A 21051-nucleotide genomic window follows, 5' to 3' on the forward strand; every position below is an offset into this window, starting at 1 on the left:
CTTAATTTTATTAACTTCTAAGGTAATTTAGAAGAGAGATTTAGTTCGGGCGCAGTACCAAACTTTTTCAATAGTTGACATTACTGCCCATATAAGGGCGCCTCCATTTCCATATGTTGTTTGAGTGATCTGAACCATTATTTTTTACAATTTTCATACAATTTATGAAGTGGAAATCCCATTCAGAAGTAGTATTAGAAGTTTGGCAGATTTTGAAATTAATTCAACCTCTAAGAAACACAAAAGATCCCGTATGTGCATTATAGCTCGCTGCCACATCACTAATGCTGAATCTATTATTGTTTTCTTTATATTTAAAACATTTTCAGACCTTTTTTTCTAAAACAATTAATCGGATGCTATCTTTTGAACTCTTGGCATGAAAACAAACTGAGTTTTCTACCATTCTTTCATGATTTTTCATGTTCATCACTATTTCAAAATAAAGGTCTGAACACGCCTTAGGAGTATGAAAATATTCTTGTTGCAAATTGATAAATTACGTTACCACATATGTAAACTAGAGATTGTAAGCTTTCAAATGATACAGTTTGTCAAGATTAGTTTAGGTTTAGTATAGGATATTGCTGTTTTAAATATGTAATGGCTGATGCCAATATAAGGGGTTAATCCCATATCTGGAATGCTAATGCTAGAAAGTTCTGTTTCTCCGATTTGGGGTACAGTGGAGAACTTTGGTTATACCAGCTGTAATCCACTAGACAGAAAGGTCATCTTGGTCTTAAATTGAAGCTTATAAACTTGGGAAGTTTTTCATATACATTTGAGGCAGTGATATGTATAATAAAATGCTTGAAAATTATCACTTTTGATGACAATTTGTCAGGCGGACAGACATTTTTTGGTCTTTTGGGGTATGTTGAGGGTGATATTTGACAGCAAAAAGTCAGCAATCCCCAGAATCTTTTTCTGCTAGTTTCCCCTATGTGTCAGGATACACCATGCAACATTTTAGGGTTATATGACCATTTATGTAGCTGCAGTACCTTAATATTCACAATTACGTCATTCCGCCAAAAGCTTTTCCCAAAAGGGAGTTTTTTTGGCCCCTGAGACCAAACAGGGCCGAGTTGGGGGTGGTCATTATCAACTTGTGATGGCCCAAGGTATAAGATAATAGGAAATAATAGTGAAAAAAAGGTAGCAAAAAACATCCTGAGGAGTGGACCTGGCTCCCGGCCTATAATAATAATTGACGAATATCTACTATCTGATATTATTACATGGCTTGATTAAATTGTAATGTAGAATGCCGTCTGTTATTTCTTGATAACAACCGTTGCTAAGGATAACACGTTGCCATGAAAAACAGAGCATTGCCATGGACACGGTGTTCTTTAGCGGAAGCAATACAATAGTTTTTAAATCAATAAACTCCTTTTTAGATAATATTTTGTGTCAAATTATTGATTTATTTGGTAGGTAGTCATGTAATAAGTCACTTAAAGTGGGATAATGTATAGTGAGGCGGTTGTTATAGCGAATACAACTCCTTCAGGCTCCCGTTAGATAACATGGTTCACTTAGACAGTATCTGACACAGCGGTCTTTATATCTCTGAACATGTGAAGGACATTTTACATCTTTAAATCTGGCGTTCTTAAACTAAAAATCCTTTTGATTTGGGCGACTACATCACTGTATCTTTCTATAACGTATGATAAAGTTTTGGAAGTGACATGATTATTTTGGTAGTGACCATTTTAGGTATTGTTAGCATAACTGAGCACAAGCCTGACAAACACATCTTTGAACAATTGTACATACATAAAAACAACAACATTTTAACAACATTTATATTAAATTGCATTAAAAATGTATTCGGTAGTGACATTTGCTTCAAAATGATGGACAGGGATGCAGTCACACTTTCTGGGTGAACATTCAGGGATGTGGCTACAAATAAAATATAATTAATGCTTTGGGTTTAACATTCTCATGATACCCAATATCTGAATTAATATCATAATTATTTTGTACATTAATAGTTACTTTTGTATATTTTGTACAGTGACACATTGAGAAACACCATCAATTTTTATCAAAAACACTTTATTTTTTCCAAACAATGGCATGTTAAGCACAGAAGTGAACACTGGTGTGAACAGAGACGTGTAGAGGAGCGAGCATCATGTGACTGGAGGAGAGAGAGCACAGCGAGCATCATGTGACTGGAGGAGAGATCAGTACTGGAAGCTGCGCTTGGTCTGAATGTCATCCAGGATTTGCTGTAACTCATCGTCTTCAAACCGGCCTTCCACGCTAGACAGAGAATAAACACAACAGTTAGTTAGATGTGTTAATGTGACGTTCAACACCTCCAGAAGCCGTCCGTGTGCAAGTGCTTTAAAGTGCCAATTAGAAAGGTTCTGTTTTTAAATGTCCTACAAATACGCTTACATGCATCCAAGCTCAAGAAACAGTTACATTTTCTCATAATATCTAAAACAATTCAGTGGAAGATTCACAAGCCTACTCTGCTCTGATTGGTCAGATGACCCAGTCTGTTGTGATTGGTCTACTCTGCTCTGATTGGTCAGATGACCCAGTCTGTTGTGATTGGTCTACTCTGCTCTGATTGGTCAGATGGCCCAGTCTGTTGTGATTGGTCTACTCTGCTGTGATTGGTCAGATGGCCCAGTCTGTTGTGATTGGTCTACTCTGCTCTGATTGGTCAGATGGCCCAGTCTGTTGTGATTGGTCTACTCTGCTCTGATTGGTCAGATGACTCAGTCTGTTGTGATTGGTCTACTCTGCTCTGATTGGTCAGATGGCTCAGTCTGTTGTGATTGGTCTACTCTGCTCTGATTGGTCAGATGACTCAGTCTGTTGTGATTGGTCTACTCTGCTCTGATTGGTCAGATGGCTCAGTCTGTTATGATTGGTCTACTCTGCTCTGATTGGTCAGATGACCCAGTCTGTTGTGATTGGTCTACTCTGCTCTGATTGGTCAGATGACCCAGTCTGTTGTGATTGGTCTACTCTGCTCTGATTGGTCAGATGGCTCAGTCTGTTGTGATTGGTCTACTCTGCTCTGATTGGTCAGATGACCCAGTCTGTTGTGATTGGTCTACTCTGCTCTGATTGGTCAGATGACTCAGTCTGTTGTGATTGGTCTACTCTGCTCTGATTGGTCAGATGGCTCAGTCTGTTATGATTGGTCTACTCTGCTCTGATTGGTCAGATGACCCAGTCTGTTGTGATTGGTCTACTCTGCTCTGATTGGTCAGATGGCCCAGTCTGTTGTGATTGGTCTACTCTGCTCTGATTGGTCAGATGGCCCAGTCTGTTGTGATTGGTTTACTATGCTCTGATTGGTCAGATGGCCCAGTCTGTTGTGATTGGTCTACTCTGCTCTGATTGGTCAGATGGCCCAGTCTGTTGTGATTGGTCTACTCTGCTCTGATTGGTCAGATGACTCAGTCTGTTGTGATTGGTCTACTCTGCTCTGATTGGTCAGATGGCTCAGTCTGTTGTGATTGGTCTACTCTACTCAGATTGGTCAGATGACTCAGTCTGTTGTGATTAGACCAATCACAATCAGAGCAGAGTAGACCAATCACAACAGACTGAGCCATCTGACCAATCTGAGTAGAGTAGACCAATCAAAGTCTGACCAATCAGAGCAGAGTAGACCAATCACAACAGACTGAGCCATCTGACCAATCTGAGTAGAGTAGACCAATCAAAGTCTGACCAATCAGAGCAGAGTAGACCACTCTACTCAGATTGGTCAGATGGCTCAGTCTGTTGTGATTGGTCACCTCGTGTTGGAAACCAAATACCCGTTAGCATTTCTTAATTTCCGCTCCAGCTCTTCCTCAGCACTCGATACACAGCGATACGAACAGTAACGATGGCGTTGGTTTTTACCATATAAATCTCATCCTTTGAAAGTGCAAAGTAGATTTGCTTTGGCATCAAAAAACAGTTGCTTTGTCCAAATTTTTTGTTTAAAAAATACATACTTTTGAGTGTGTAGCAGAAGAGTAGGCAAGGTTTGGGACAAACATAATTGTGTCTTTAACGGACAGCTCTGTTGCTTAGTTACGTGCATCCTATCCCCGTTTAAACTGCCCTATCAATCATCGTCACAGTTAAAATCCTCCAAATTCAATTTAATTTAATACCGAATCAGAGAGAAATGTAGTAGCACGTTGATCTGCCAGTTGTGGGTCTGGAGAACTCTCCTGACGAAAATTAATACTAATTTCAAAGTACCATGGTTTGAGACTCACTAATTCTAATTTCGAATACAATTTAGGACGGAGAGTAAGCGAATTAGGACGCAGCAAGCGTCTTCTCGACTTAAACAACACTAACCCAACTCTTAAACTACTGTGTTTTCTTTTGGGAGACAATAACTATTTATCTGCACTTGGACCTCTGTAACTATGCAGACCTTTTACTGTCACACACAGCTTTATTACACACTACATCTGAGCGGCCCTAGTCCGCATTATCGAACCCTGGGTCAAGATCTGCAGTTCAGGCACAATCCAAGACAACATGTATAATGATGGGCAAAAAATCAATAAAATAACAGCTTGATAATAAAACGACTGTAAGAATCTCATGTGAGAATACAGGCACGACCAGATTGAATAAATAAACCTGCTCATTATAAAGACCCACCTCGGGATGAGGGCTTTGGCCTCCTCTGCAGCCTCGGGACACAGGTTGGCTAAACTGGCCAACTCAAACTTGTGAAGCTTCTTCTGCAGAAGTAAACTGTGAAACACCGCCACGGTTAACAGCAATGTAACAAACAATCAACGTCATATTCACACAATTACAGTAAAATCATACAAGAAAAAAACTACACAATCTCAGAAACATTGCATTTGGCTTAAATTAAGATTTTGGGATTATGTAGATGTAATGTATTTCCATATTTAAGCGCTGTAGTATCACAACTTACATCTGTCATTCTGTTTGGTGAAATGGTCCCACACACTACTCTTTTTTGCACGCTTCCTCCTGTCGTCTGCCCTGGCGCTAACCTCGAGTGTGTTAGCCTGTAGCCTTTACTTTTACGCAAACCTTGTGAGCGCGCGAACCCAAACGCTGTGACCGCGCGCCAAATGTTTTTATTGGTTTATTAAAGGTTGGGTAGGTAAGAATTGTCTAGAGAACTTTTTTTTCAAATTGGCTTAAACTGTCTTTATATACAAATACATAATTAAAATGTAAGTACTTTGAAAAAGAGAGTATAAAAATTGAGTGACTCTAGTGTATTTAATCTTCAAACAACACAGCTCATTAATTCCTACCGGGACGAAACAAGTTATTGGCTTGCGCGACTGTCACTCACGCTATTACTGGCTCTGGCCACGTGCGCGCAGTCGCGCACCCGTTTTTAGGTGGGAGTGAATGGAATTAATGAGCTGTGTTTATTGAAGATTAAATACACTAGAGTCACTCAGTTTTTAATACTCTCTATTTCAGAGTACTTGGATTTTAATTATGTATTGGTATATAAAGACAGTTTAAACTAATTTGAATAAAAGTTTTTTTAGACAATTCTGACCTACCCTACCTTTAAGTAAGCTCAAATGTCAAGGCAAATGTTTTTATTGGTTTATTAAGTACAAACAGGCGAGTTATGAAACATTGAGTGTGAGGGATTTGTTCACTTCACACAAAAAGATCTTGGAATGAGATGGCTAACTGTAGTAGCGTTTAGTCCACGGTCTATAATAGACTAATTTAGAGATCACTTCTTTTTTCTTTTTTTTTACCGACTACAGACAACTTTGATCGGTTAACGTTGATACGGTCAACCATCGGTCAAACGGTCATCGGTTATCATCCCTAGTCGCTACGACCTACTTTATTAGCCAATAAAAATGGTTCACCACTAGCACATGCTAATGTTGTTTAATTCCTCTATACTAGGGCTGTAACGATTTACGATATTAAACCGAAATCGCGACACTCAGATCCACGAACCTGTGTCGCGGTGTGAGAAGGCAGATCGCGATCGACACACCCCTTCCCAGACTTATCTTTCTCGTCTAGAATAGATCCTAGGGCTGTGACGGGGTCTTTTACATATTAGGTATGGGAATTTCAAGCAAAAATAATATTCGAAGATCGCTGGGTATCATTTGATTATTATTCAAAAATCGCACCTCTCCCCCACACGCACACACGCGTGCGCGCGAGCACACACACACACACACACACACAAGCAAACACCAGAGCAAGTGAGCAAAGCGCGCGGTGTTTGCTTGTATGTGTGTGTGTGTGTGTGTGTGTGTGTGTGTGTGTGTGTGTGTGTGTGTGTGTGTGTGTGTGTGTGTGTGTGTGTGTGGCACCGGCGCGCGCGTGAACTGGAGCTCACCTCATAAACGAATCGAAACTTAGAAAGCTTGAAATACTTTTACTTGATTTAACGTTAATTCAAAACATAAAGAAATGGCTGCTTAGGCTAATTCGTAGGAAGTGTGCATTTCTCTATATAGGCGCGTTCACTTTGTGGCAAGCGTTATTCCTGCGCTTGAGATGCGGGTCATGCGGAATAGGCAATATATTATTTGTGGTTTACAGCACAGACAGTAAGCCTCGGTTACCTCAGAAGAATTTTTAACATGCTCGAATCATCTCCACAATGGAGTATAGTTCTGTTTGTTTTTCAAAAGTATTTTGTTACAAGAAAACAGAGTTATAGCTTTAGCTATTTATTTATTTATTTGGCTTTTAAAATTCTCCCTCCTCGCAAGAATCGCGGTTTGTATCGAATCGTGGGTCAGAAATCGGGATACGAACCGAATCGTGGGTTTGCTGTATCGTTACAGCCCTACTCTATACTAACTTGGGTCATAGCCTACTATTTATTAGATCCATTAGATCCATGTCGTACAGTGTGATTTGTAATGATCTTATAGGATTGCCGAAATATCTGTAGCATTCGACTATAAAAATAGAAAATGGAATGAAAAAATTATAATAAAGGTAATTTAGACTATCTCACAAATCAGACTTTTCCCCCTAATAAAAGTGAGGTTATATCGCACAATTCTGAGAGAGAAATATCGGGATGATACAATTACCTATATTTAGTGGCGGAAACCAGCTTTCATAGGAGAACTAGAAGAAACGAGCGCTGGGTGTGTGTCTCTCAGTGATCAGTGTGTGTAGCTGTGTGAAGCCTGCTGACCTGCGCACACTGGCGATGGTCTCCCGGTTCTTGAAGCGGCTGAATCTGGCGGTGTAGTTGAGGGTCTTCATGAACACCTCCGACAGCTCCTGCTCGTCCTCCGCGCTCTCGTTCTGCTGCTTGCGGTGCTCCAGCAACATGTGGACCTCCGAGTTCAGCAGCGTCTCCGAGTTCTCGAACTCTGACACACAACACACATCGGTCAGCGCATGAAATGAACAACACGTCACCGCAACTCTGAAAACAAGACGCGAAACCACACTTAACCACTCAAGAAATCCAGCAGAAAATAACACAAGCAGCTCTGAGGAGGCAAGAAATGAGATGAGACATTAATAATCCATATTAGAAAAATATTACAAAATGTGACGGAGAAACAAGTGATTTATTCACTTTTTAATATCAGAGGAACACTGTCACCAGTGAAGTTACAGTGGGACGTCTCTCGCCTGAGCCCGTGGACTGTGAACAGATCCACTAATGCGTGCGGTGGGTTTAGTGGGGGGTAATTGGGAATGAATGGGGGAAAGTCACGTGATCGGTTCTTGCGTTAAACCCTCTTCACCTCTTGTTTTCGTGCACGTTCTCCAATCAGACTGAATGACCAAAATGATGATGTTAATGTGAAGACTAGGCTAATTAAAAAGTAAATAATTTTAGATTTCACCGCTTCATGTCACATCAAAATCAAATCAAGCTTTATAGTGAGCAATCAGATCATTGGGGAAATTAAATGTACATCTTCGTGCCTGTGAACGTGTACAGATTGATGACTGACTGATGAAAATAAGTTGACTATTAGAAAGAACAGCTGAACATCAGCTCGCAAATAAAATATTGTTTAAATTGTGTCATTATTATTTTGGAAAAAATGTAAAAATGCTTAAAAAATTACTTGACACTTGGTTTTAATATTACAACATTTAATGTAACATTAATTAGCTATTACATCATGTAAAAATACAAAATAGATTTGTATTTGGTTTCTCTAATTAATTAATATAAAGCAACAAATAAAACTGAGGACATTATCTCCTCGTTCAGGACAGCGCCGACCGACACTGAATATGATAATAATATTGTGTCACTTTCATCCCCTTTGGAGAAAGCAGCACTGCGGACTGTGTGACAGGCAGATAAACGTTATTATCATAGTAGGTTACAAAAAACTTACAGTACAGTCTCCAGAGCGACTGTGTGTGTGTGTATGCGTGTGTGTTGTTGTCCATGATGAAGAGCTGATGGTGTGTGTGTGTATTAACGTTACTCTCACCTTTAGGAAACATGAGCTGAGACGCGTCCTCCTCCACATCGCCCACTTGCGTCGCTCCTGCCGCCGCCATCACACAATAACTGTGTAATCTAGAAGATATTGTGAATATGAGTAAATCTTCACTGTATGCTGCATGTACAGTCGCATCACTACAGCTACCGCCGTTCAATGAAATACTTTCTACTTCCGGTTATCTTCTTCTTCTTCTAACTGGCTGTTCACTCCTAGGAGCATTACCGCCACCTACCGTATTCTATTACCTATTTTCCTATCTATATCAATATATCTAAATATAACGAGTATTGATTTGTAACTTGTTTTATTTTTAAAAAAGTATTCACACAAAATCCTTATGGTTTCTGTTGGAAATTAACATGCATATGTACGGAAGCCCTGAACCGCAACGTAAAAAAAAAAAATCTGTAAAAAAAAAAGATGCATTTAAAAAAAACAAAAACAGTGGAAAAAAATATTTTGTGAAATATTTTTTCTAGCAGTTCGAGATTAAAGTCGAAACATTACGAGTATAAAGTCGAAACATTACGAGTATAAAGTCGAAACATTACGAGAATACAATTCCGTAGAAGTTGTGTGTGTGTGTGTGTGTGTGCGCGCGCGCGCGCGTGTGTGTGTGTCAATGCGCTTGTGCAGTCGAACTGCATTGGACATGGATGGATCTATAAAAAATAATAGCTTTTTACTTTTATCTGGGCTTTCTTACTTCTATACTCTTTGCCTACACTAAAGCCTTGTTTATACTCGACGCGTCCGCACGAGCGCGAGTCTCCGCTGACTGCGGCGCACCTCTCCAAACGGTCGAGGCGTTTATACTTGACGCGCTCGCCGTTGTACTATTCTTTGAAACGACAGGGGGCGACTCGAGTAATTGCCCTCTAAAACATCAGGAATCGGTGAGAAGAAGAAAGATAAGCACGTGACAATGTTTATTTTAGTATACCACCACCATAGTGTAAAACCCAGTAAACCCTAAGATTATTATGTATGCCATTAGAACAAAATATTTGTAGGCTAGCCTATATGGGAATACATGTATGTATACAACTAAATTAACGATCTCTTAAAAAAATATATAATTTCGCTAAACATTTCATTAACTTTCGTGTACAGTTGTATTAAACATGGACCTTTATGTTCATTAAAAAGGCTTTTTATGCTATTGTATGCTCATTTTTTAAATGTAAGCAACTAATTTAGACGCGCAAACTGGGTGCTGGTGTGATGAGAAGTTCGTGCTCGGCCAGATTCGGCTCGCTTTATGCCTTGTTTATACTCGACGCGTCCGCACGAGCGCGAAGGTGCGCGCGGCAAAAATGACGTCATTGCGGTGTGGGCGGTCGCGCGCGTTGGGTGCGCAAAGGGCCATTTAGCCTGGCGGTGTGCACGGCAGATTTTGTAACAGCGCGCGCGGCTCCGCATCCGAAGATGAACGACTTCGAGCCGAATCTGGCCGAGCACGACCTTCTCATCACACCAGCACACAGTTTGCGCGTCTAAATTAGTTGCTTACATTAAAAAAATTAGCATACAATAGCATAAAAAGCCTTTTTAATGAACATAAAGGTCCATGGTTAATACAAATGTACACGAAAGTTAATGAAATGTTTAGTGAAATTAGAAAATATTTAAGAGATCGTTAATTTATTTGTATACGTACATGTATTCCCATATAGGCTAGCCTACACATATTTTGTTCGAATGTCACAAGTAATAATCTCAGGGTTTACTGGGTTTTACACGATTATTTTTGTATTGGTGGTGGTAACTAAAATAAACATTGTCACGTGTTTATATTTCTTCTTCTCACCGATTCCTGATGGTTTAGAGAGGACAATTACTCGAGTCGCCCCCTGTAGTTTCAAAGAATAGTACAACGGCGAGCGCGTCAAGTATAAACGCCTCGACCGTTTGGAGAGGTGCCCGCGCAGTCAGCGGAGACTCGCGCTCGTGCGGACGCGTCGAGTATAAACAAGGCTTTAAGCACCAGTGGTTATTATCTGAGGAAATCACGGGATCCGGCCAAATGATTGGATACAGAACGATGCACTTAAAACAGAACGTATTTACGGTGAAGAGGGAGACAACGGTCACTGTTAGTGTTCTCGACCCAGATGGTGTTGCCTAGACGAGCACGAAAACACGTCCGGTGGAGTCTGTGTGCTCGTCTATAGACCATTTCAACGGCAATTTGTAGATGGAAGGAAGTGACGTGTTTGGCCCTCAGACGTTTCCGGTTAGTTATCGCGCACATTCAAAACAACAGACGGGAGGCGCTTTTTTATGGCAGTTGTTCGATTATTTTCTCATTCATTCGATAAAAAAAATGTCCAAATTTAAATTATGAGCCTGTTCGGTTGTTGTTCTCTCAGGCCTGGAACTAACTTGCTTTTGGAAATCAGAGCATTTAGATTTCCGAAAACCAAAAAACACTGTGACGCCTGGATTGCGGCAGTGAAGAGAGAAGGCTGGATACCAACTAGCAACTCTAGGATATGCAGCACACATTTTATCTCTGGTAAGTAAACGACACTTTTGTATTTCTATACGTTCACTACTTAAAGGTCCCATGACATGAAATTTTCACTTTCTGAAGTTTTTTAACATTAATATGAGTTCCCCTAGCCTGTATATGGTCCCCAAGTTTCTAGAAATTTCAATCGGTGTAAATCGAGCTTCTGCTATCTTTCTCTGCCTTTGAGAAAGTGGAAGCTCAATCGGGCTGATCTTGAATCTCCTCCTTATGACGTTATAAGGAGGAAATGTTACCTCCCCTTTCTCTGCTTTGCCCGCCCAGAGAATATTTCCAGTCCATGAGAAAATGAGCTAGGAAGTAGGAACGCGTGCGCACGATTTTAGTTTGTCCACAGGAGATATCATGGCTTTTGAGCGAGCGAAGCATAACAATTGCTCAATAATTGGATGTTCAAATGAACACCGAAGCCTTTTTTTAGTTCCTTCATCCAAGCCCCAGAAGAACCAGTGGATTAATTTCATTTTCTCTGGAAATGCGCCGACACAACTCCCCAAAGTTTTGCATGTCTGCGGCAAACATTTCACCGACGACTGTTTCCTCAACTTGGGCCAATACAGAGCTGGCCTCGACGAACGTCTGAAAATACATCGATCGAGCCGAGCAACACTTTCTGATGTGTAATTGTTCAAGTTCAGACAGGTAATCTGTGACGAGCTGGATGGCGCCTTGCATGGCTGACACCGCCGTCGGTGAATGAATGAGTGAATGAATGGGTGAATGTGAGGCAATATGTAAATCGCTTTGTTGGCCATGGGTCTGTTAAAGCACTATATATAAATGCAGTCCATTTACCAAGAACGATCCGAAACAAACGTTGCATCCCCTCAAACTGCGCTGCTTTCATGGACGTCAGTGCCTTGACCGCAGCGATCTCTTCTGGAAGCGCATTCAGAGAGAGAGAGAGAAGTGCCATGAGAAAAGGTCACACTTGACTTGAGCTCCAGATAAATTGCAAAAATATATATAATTTTTTTGCCAACAAGCGAAAAAAAAAAAATGGATTCAACATACAACAACATCTAAACAAAGATTTTGTCGCATTTGGACAGTTTTTTTTTGTTTTTTACTGTCACACTTAATCTGAGGAAAAGTTCAAAAGAAGCTAATCACAGGATGACCCTCTGCAGAAGAGGATGTTCATGTTGGAAAGGAACATCAACATCAAGCAACAAACAACAACTAAGAAGTAAAGACATTTTAAGACAATACTATTTATCTCTATGGATTCTTGCTTGATTTTTGTTTGAAAGAACAGCACAGAAAAACATTTTTGGACCTTTTGGACACAACTGGGATCTTAAAGAAATCAGTGAAAGACATATTTTTCCATTTTTGGCTGTTTTTTATTAATTTTTACCAATTTTATATCTTCACTGAGAGATGATAAACAAAACAAATCAAAACAGTGGCAGTTATTTCAGTTGAGTGTTTACATTCCAAATCAATGATGGCCAGCGCATCATCATGGCCCCGCCCCTTCAGCTACCCTCAGAGGAGCTCTGAGCACTCCAGGCTGATGTGTGTGTGTGTGTGTGTGTGTGTGTGTGTGTGTGTGTGTGTGTGTGAGTGAGAGAGAGAGAGGAGCTCTGAGCACTCCAGGCTGATGCTCAGACACAAGCAGATGAAGGAGAGCCCGGACACACTGTTTGCTGAACTACAAGAGCACACTGCCATGAGCAACCTACTCTTTTACACAGAACACAGCCCTTTATGGCACACTGCCTTCTGTCAACACCTCACCTTCACCAAGAAAAGAGGCATTTGTAAAGGCAGACAGATCTTAGCATTTGAAGATGCTGAAAAAAATGAAGAAACACGATTTTTGACCCTGAACTTATATCAAAATGGCACTGTCATGGTCCAGGGATCAGAATCTGCTCTCAAAGTCTTCATTGAGGATTTTGAACTAATAAAAACGCTGGCACTGTCTGATGAGGTTGACAAGAATTTGAACACTGATGCCTCCCCTGGAAAATCAGTCAAAAAGATGACCGTGACTTCAGCAACTGCGATTCCTTCTCCAATCTCAAGAATGAAAAACAATTTTTCACTTCTGGAAGTAGAAGTAGTGGAGATAAAATAATTAATTCTGTCCCATCTGAAGGACAACAACATAGAACAACTGACAATCATCATAAAGAACTTAAAAAAAGAAGTTGAATATCTGCAGAGACACAGAGAAGAAATGTCAACAAAATTTATGCAAACTAAAGATGAACTGAGGGAAGTAAAATCAACTTTAGGAAGACGACTAACAGACGTTAGAAAAGAAATGCAGGAGGAGTTCTCTGCCATGAAGTCAGTTCTTCGCACCAAAGATGAACTCATAACAAATCTAAAAGAAAGACTCGACTCTGTTTCTGCACCTAAAGACTCGTCTGCTAAACCCTTGATTCGTCCAGAGATGCTCATGGAAAATCTTCATCCTGAACAGCTCCCAGTGGAAGAAGAGCCTCACTGCTCGACTGATCCAGCATCCCAGATCCACAGCTCCGCTGCACAGGACCCGGGAGAAACACACGCTCTTATCCTGATCGACTCTAATGGGAAATATGTCAGTGAGAAACTTCTACTACCAAACATGAGAGTCAAGAAAATCTGGTGCCCATACACAAGAAGTGCTATTCAGATCCTGTCTGAGAGTAAACATGAAAACTACAAGCACATCATAATCCACACAGGGACAAATGATCTAAAGGATTAGTTCACTTTTAAAATGAAAATTCTGTCATCATATACTCACCCTTAAGTTGTTTCAAACCTGTATGAATTTCTTTCCTCTGCTGAACACAAAGGGAGATATTTAGAAGAATGTCAGTAACCAAACAGTTTTTGGTTCCCAATGACTGCCATAGTATATTTTTTTCCTACTATGAAAGTCATTGGGAACCAAAAACTGTTTGGTTACTGACATTCTTCTAAATATCTTCCTTTGTGTTCAGCAGAGGAAATAAATTCATACAGGTTTGAAACAACTTAAGGGTGAGTATATGATGACAGAATTTTCACTTTAAAAGTGAACTAATCCTTTAAGGGCGATGAGGGGCCGTGTGGCTCCTGTGATGAGAGAGGTGGCGATCCGAGCCACACAACGGTTCCCAGAGGCTAGAGTAACTCTGTCCACACTGCTGCCACTCGCCGACGTGCCGTTCCACGTGATCCACACAAATAATGTGGAACTCTCCAGAAGTTGTGCACTTATCCCTAATGTTCATCTCGCCCATCACAAAGACATACAGCCTCATCATATGTACGACCACGTACATCTCAATAAACAAGGAGTGAAAGTGTTCGCCAGAGTGCTGAAAAGCACAGCCCTTGGAAACACATTAAGATACAGCAGAAACTTCGACAACAGGAGAAGCCCTCAGCCACCAAGAAGCCCTCGTCCTCCAGCAGAGCCCAGACCGGCCACCGGACCTCCATCACAACACAAGAGCTACACAACATCAAGAAGCCCTCGTCCTCCAGCAGAGCCCAGACCGGCCACCGGACCTCCATCACAACACAAGAGCTACACAACATCAAGAAGCCCTCGTCCTCCAGCAGAGCCCAGACCTACTTTTGGTAATAAGACTGCAGACCAAGACTTACTCCGCAGTGTAAGAGATATGGACATCTGTATCTTTCATGAGACGTGGTGTCGTAGTAATGAGACTTTACATTGTCCAATAGGATACAAGGAAATTATAGTTCCTTCATTAAAAAATTCTAAAATAAAATGTGGCCGAGACTTGTATGGAATACTTGTATGCCACAAAGACGCTTTAAAACACTCGATTAAGATTGCTAAAATTGGAAAATAATTTATTTGGCTTGAAGTGAAATCCGTCACATCACAGTGTAAGCTTTACCTCTGTGCGATCTACACTCCACCTCATGACTCTCCCTATTATTCACTTACTGCTCCAGATTATTCAATAACGGATATTGATCCAAGCTTTATTAATGCCTTCACAGTCAGACCTCAGCTCCCGATCTCCGATCACTGCCAAACTGTGCTTTATCTGAAACCTCTGTGTGAAGTGACTAAAACTTCTCCACTTGAATCTGGAAAACTGTTTCCTCTGAAACCTAAACTTACATGGAATCAATCCAGCTCAGATCAATTCAAAGAAAATATGAACAGTCCTACTATATTAAAAATGCTGGATGAATTGATGTCCACCGATTTCACTTTAGATATTAAAGGGGTCATGACATGTTTTTATAAAAAAATGTATTATGTTCCCTTTGGTGCAACTATACTATAGTTTTTTTTACCAAAAACTTTTAAAATGTAGTCATTTATTACCTTTTCCCACCCTGTTTCTCATCCTCTGATTCAAACAGTCTGTTTTGGGGGTGTTTCCCCTTTAAGAGTTCAGTGTTAACGCCCACTGTTATGATTGGCTAACGCCAGTGCCTATGCATCAATTATTAACGCCCCCAGCCAGAACGTTTGCGGATTCGGCACAACTGTTTAATGACGGGTGATGCATGCGAAGCGATGGCTCTTGCAATGATAAAACCTTATTATGTTTGAGCCGGAATCAGAGGAAAATGAGCAATCACCACAACAACGAAGACTGGATCAGCCCGTGTCCACATGGAAAGTGAAACTATTTTGAATTAATAAAAAAATTGTAAACCGAGACACTTAAAAACGGATTATTGTTGCATAATTATCCTATAGCTTCATTTGCTAACAGTTTAACATTATTTAACTAATTTAAATGAAATGATAGGGTGTACCACGGACAAAAATGCATGCACAGGCCATCTTTGAAGATGCAGCATTGATAAGGCAACATTTTTAATTTTCTATCACATGTAGGCCTACTAGAAAGGCGACATATTTTCAAGATTCTCTTATACAAATGTGTTTATATTAGCCAGTGATAAAAAGTAAGTTTGCGTCGTTGTTGTTGAGCCCAGAATAGTCGGCACGGACTTATCTTTGAGCAACAGTTTTCTGGCAAAGCCACCATCATATTGGGATTTGTTCTCAATACAGTCATCCTTAAATGTATAGAAAACGCTTAAATTAACACTGCCGTGACTGGGACGTCCGCAAAAAATAAAGTGCATCCATTTATCCCTGACGTCTGGATCTTTCGGCAGCGTATTCAAAGATGTTGTTTGTCCACAGCCAGGAACAGCACATCTGCGTGGCATCTCAATTTCCCTGTACACAGACCCACTCGGCTCGCTGTCCGTCGACTGAACACTTGTGATGCCTAGTTCACACTACAGGATTTTAAGCCCGATTTAAGCCCGATTTGCAAATCGTTGAGCTCGCCGACAGGTCGGGTTGTTATCGCGTGCAAATCGCGGGGGATTAGCGGCCGATGAACGCTCGCCAATCTGTTAGTATGAAAGAGCCAACAACGCATCAAAGACGCACGCAGACGCCTCGTGGACGCGTCGCCGAGCCCAGAAAAATATCTAGCATGCTAGATATCTGGAGCTGTCGCACGACTCAACCACATGTGATGCCATGAGATACAGCCAATCAGAGCAAGGCATGGGTTGAGGTCACTGGGAAAATACCGTTTATATACTGTCTATGGAAATTATTATTATTTTTTCCAGAGCAAATCATCGCGCAAACAGTTTGCAGCACTAATTTCTGTCTGACGTCCATATTCAAACAAAGACTCGCGTATTGTGTACTTGTGTTCTTCTTCGCTGGGTAGTGGCGCACGTGCTGTATTGCATAATTTCCGGTTCGTTTTATCGCGTGATTTCTTCGTGATAAAACGTGGTTTGTAGACAAGATAGAATTGTTGGGTGACAGAGTTGTTGTCAACTCGTGTAGTGAGTTACCTCCTGTTGCGGATCAATCACGTTGTGTCGTGTGGTGTGAACAGCTCAACAACTTGAACACTCCTGATTTCACAGAGAGCAAGTCATGTAGTGTGAACTGCACAGTTCAGCCCGACGTTTTAAAATCCTGTAGTGTGCACTTGCCTTGAGGCGCAACAACGATACGAAATGAGCGTAGTTGCCTTGCGCTTAAAGCGTAGTTGTCTTGTGCTGGAGGCGGTCATATGCAAACGCTGGTATGTCACTTCGCACCGTGACGTCACTTCTTACCATGGATCCAGAACGAGCTGTATTTAGAGCTTGATTAAATAAATGATTCGTTTATAATGGGGAGGTCGTCTTAAGCTATGAAACTTGCAGGACATTTTAATGGTACAAAGACCTCTTATATACCAAAAGATCAAGGCAAATTTGGTTTCTCATGTCATGACCCCTTTATTGGAATAAATTTAGAAACAAAAAACTTAAATTACATATTCAAAACATTGATAACTCTATCTAACATTAAACAGCAAAGCAAACAAATCAACAGAAAATAAGAAAGGATGTCTGGTTCGATGATGAATGTGCAGGTCTCAGAAAACAACTGAGGAGACTCTCTAACAAGAAGCACAAAGATCCGTCCAGCCAGACATTACGGCTTTCTTATTCAGAATGTCTGCAAAATTACAGAAGACTTTTGTGGAACAAAAGACTTTTGTGGAACAAAAGAGAAAAATATTTAAATACCAAAATTGATGAAATTGATAATTCGGTAGATCAAAACACTTTCTGGAATCTATATAAAAAACTTGAAAAACCCAAATTAGAGATGTCACTCCAGAATGGCACAATTTGGAAATCTTACTTTTAAAATCTGTATCACTAGAAGACCTGTGCCCGGTTGCATAAAGCACCTTAAGTTTTTCCCTTTAAAACCCTTTAACTGTCACCCCCCTTTTGAGTTCACACTTAAAAAGGTGATGTTCAAATTTAAATGGGTGTAATTCTGGAATACTTTTTAATATAAGCTTGGTTCTGGTCTTGTTTTTAAGAAAACACTTGAAGGTTTATGGTACAAGTGTCTGCAGGTGAAAAAATAAAATAAATGAAAAGTTATAGCAATTTAAGTTTATTATAATAAAAAATTACTATAATAAATATATATATTTTATGAAAAAAATATATATTTCAAAAGAGGTTTTACCCTAAAAATGCTAGGAAATTAAAGCAAAAATTCTAAACAAGTAGTGTTCCAAATTTGGAATTGATATCACAAATCTTGTAGATTTTGTGAGACTTTTAGCTGCTGTAACAACTAAGGTCACTAGGTGTCATTTTTTCCTCCATTGGGGATTTCTTTGCTCCATTGGTGACACTTGTTTAGTACTTGATCTCACAACACCACAACACACAAAATTTGATTTTTTTTTTATTCAAAACATTCTCAGAATATATATATATATTTTTTAAATACCTAAACAGTATATAAATGCTTTTTAAACATAGGAATAAAACAAAACAAAAAAGTATACATTATATACAGTGGTTATAGAAATCAAAAATGATTACTATTAAAGTATCTATATAAAATGAAACTATTTACAAATATTTACAACTAAAAATGACAAACTGTTCATACAACTATTTGCAACTATTTACAACTATTCACAACTATTCAGAGCTAGCACTACAAATTGTTACCATCATGCCAGCGACTGAAGCAATCTCGCTTTGGAATGAAGCAGAGAGGCAAGTCACACACACTGCAGATCACAGGGGTTTTTTGGTGGCACATTCTGCATCTTCTTCTGACTTTACTGGAAGGTTTTATGTGCTTTGGTGTGTGTCCTGCTGGATGGTGAGGAGCAGGAGCATCAGGAGGCGGCACCCAATCAGCGAGCTCCTGTACTAGAGCTTCCCTGAATTCCCTCTGATTTTTTGCCCTCTTGCTTTGCATTGCAGCCAGCTGCTGGTGGATAATGAAAGCATTAACCACCGCAATGTCCACAAAGTGAAAGAAAAGGGAGCGGTACCATTTTCTGGTTTTTCGAAGCACTGTGTAGTACCCGATGAGGGCATCAGACATATCCACTCCTCCCATATGCCTGTATAAAAAAGCATACCGGTAAACAAAAGTCAATACATAAAATATAAACACATCTGCAAAAAATGTTTGCATTATCCACTAAAAAAATATATACTCACTTGTTGTAGTCTGACACTGCTGTAGGAATAGGAATAGCCATTACGGTCCATTCTCCATGTCCTGTCTTCACCCTCCACTGGACAGTCTGATCTCCATTTGCAGAATGAAACGAGGAACACATCGATACCTCTCTTGTGTCCTTCCACTGGACAAAGAGAAGCTCGTTGTCCCTTTTCCACCTTATGCTTCCCCGGGGTGCATTTTTAGGCAGCTTGTTTTGTGTGGTTTGTGGGAAGCCCATCCTGTTGTTCCTGATGGTCCCTCAAGCAGAGATGTTTTTTTGGAGGAGGTCCCTGAAGAGCATCGGGCTGGTGTAGAAGCTATCTACATATAATCTGTAGCCTGACCCCAAGACCTTTTCGTTCACCAGAGCCATGACTGATTCGTAGCTCAGACCCTTGTTTTGCTGGCTCTGAGCTACTGGGGATTTCCCTTCATAAATGAAAAATCCCAAGTATAAGCATTCAGGGAGTCTGCAAGGACAAAAAGCTTGTACCCCCACTTTGTCGGTTTGTCCTTCATATATTGCTTCAGACAAATCCTTGCCTTTGAGGCCACCATCCTCTCATCAACGGCAATATTCTGATGTGGGTGATAAAAACTTTAGCATCCTTCGCGAATCTGGTTATATAAAGGTTTTACTTTGCACAGACGATCAAAGGCAGGGGTTCCTTTATTCCTTGCATTCTCAGCATCTACCTTAGGATTGCTGAGGTGGAGGGCTGAGGACACGGCATGAAATTTCCTGCAGGACATCACTGTTGCTGGAAAGCTAATGCCATACAGTCTGGACCCATTCCAGTTGTCTGAAACTGCTGGCAGTTTCACCAAACCCATATAAATGATAACTGAGAGGAATGAGAAAAAGTCCTTCAGGGATATTTCCTGCCTCGGCCTTCTTGCGGTCTCCAGGTTCTCAGAGGCATAGGTGTTTGAATTCTGGATGATGGTCTGACAAACAGAGGAGGGGAAAAAAAGTTGGAACAACTCCAGAGGACTGTATGACTCTGTTTGAATAATTTGAGGTCCAGGTGTTCGAGCTGGTCTGAATCTTTTTTTCTGGTGGAGAAACATCAGGCTCTTCATTGGTGTACCATCGATCATTGCTAGTGGAAACGCCACTAGAGCCAGATGAAGATCTTTCTTCCTGTCTTCCTCTGCCATTACCTTTGTCTCTCCCTTTCCCGCTGCTTCTCCCTCTTCCTCGGTTTCTGCTTCTTCCTCTTCCTCTCTGTCTGTCACTGCTTCTCCCTCTTTCTCGGTTTCTGCTTTCATCTATTTCTCTCAGTCTGTCACTGCTTCTCTCTCTTCCTCGGTCACTGCTTCTCTCTCTTCCTCTCTGTCTGTCACTGCTTCTCTCTCTTCCTCGGTCACTGCTTCTCCCTCTTCCTCTCTGTCTGTCACTGCTTCTCCCTCTTCCTCTCAGTCTGTCACTGCTTCTTCCTCTTCCTCTCTGTCTGTCACTGCTTCTCCCTCTTCCTCTCAGTCTGTCACTGCTTCTTCCTCTTCCTCTCTGTCTGTCACTGCTTCTCTCTCTTCCTCGGTCACTGCTTCTCCCTCTTCCTCTCTGTCTGTCACTGCTTCTCCCTCTTCCTCTCAGTCTGTCACTGCTTCTTCCTCTTCCTCTCTGTCTGTCACTGCTTCTCTCTCTTCCTCGGTCACTGCTTCTCCCTCTTCCTCTCTGTCTGTCACTGCTTCTCCCTCTTCCTCTCAGTCTGTCACTGCTTCTTCCTCTTCCTCTCTGTCTGTCACTGCTTCTCTCTCTTCCTCGGTCACTGCTTCTCCCTCTTCCTCTCTGTCTGTCACTGCTTCTCCCTCTTCCTCTCAGTCTGTCACTGCTTCTTCCTCTTCCTCTCTGTCTGTCACTGCTTCTCTCTCTTCCTCGGTCACTGCTTCTCCCTCTTCCTCTCTGTCTGTCACTGCTTCTCCCTCTTCCTCTCAGTCTGTCACTGCTTCTTCCTCTTCCTCTCTGTCTGTCACTGCTTCTCTCTCTTCCTCGGTCACTGCTTCTCCCTCTTCCTCTCTGTCTGTCACTGCTTCTCCCTCTT

General features: G+C 41.0%; 1 protein-coding gene across 1 annotated transcript; it reads right to left on the reverse strand.

Annotated features, from left to right (window-relative positions):
- Window positions 1-1416: 1416 nt before the first annotated feature.
- On the reverse strand, window positions 1417-8718 carry polr2d (RNA polymerase II subunit D). Its single transcript, XM_079613610.1, has 4 exons — window positions 8457-8718; window positions 7184-7364; window positions 4657-4752; window positions 1417-2283 (listed from the first exon to the last, which is right to left on the reverse strand). Exons 1-4 carry the CDS (start codon window positions 8524-8526, stop codon window positions 2205-2207), a joined length of 426 nt encoding a protein of 141 aa, XP_079469736.1. The 5' UTR covers window positions 8527-8718; the 3' UTR covers window positions 1417-2204.
- Window positions 8719-21051: the final 12333 nt, after the last annotated feature.

Source organism: Phoxinus phoxinus, assembly GCF_949152265.1.
Source record: "Phoxinus phoxinus genome assembly, chromosome: 5".
In the NCBI taxonomy this organism is placed as follows: Eukaryota; Metazoa; Chordata; class Actinopteri; order Cypriniformes; family Leuciscidae; genus Phoxinus; species Phoxinus phoxinus.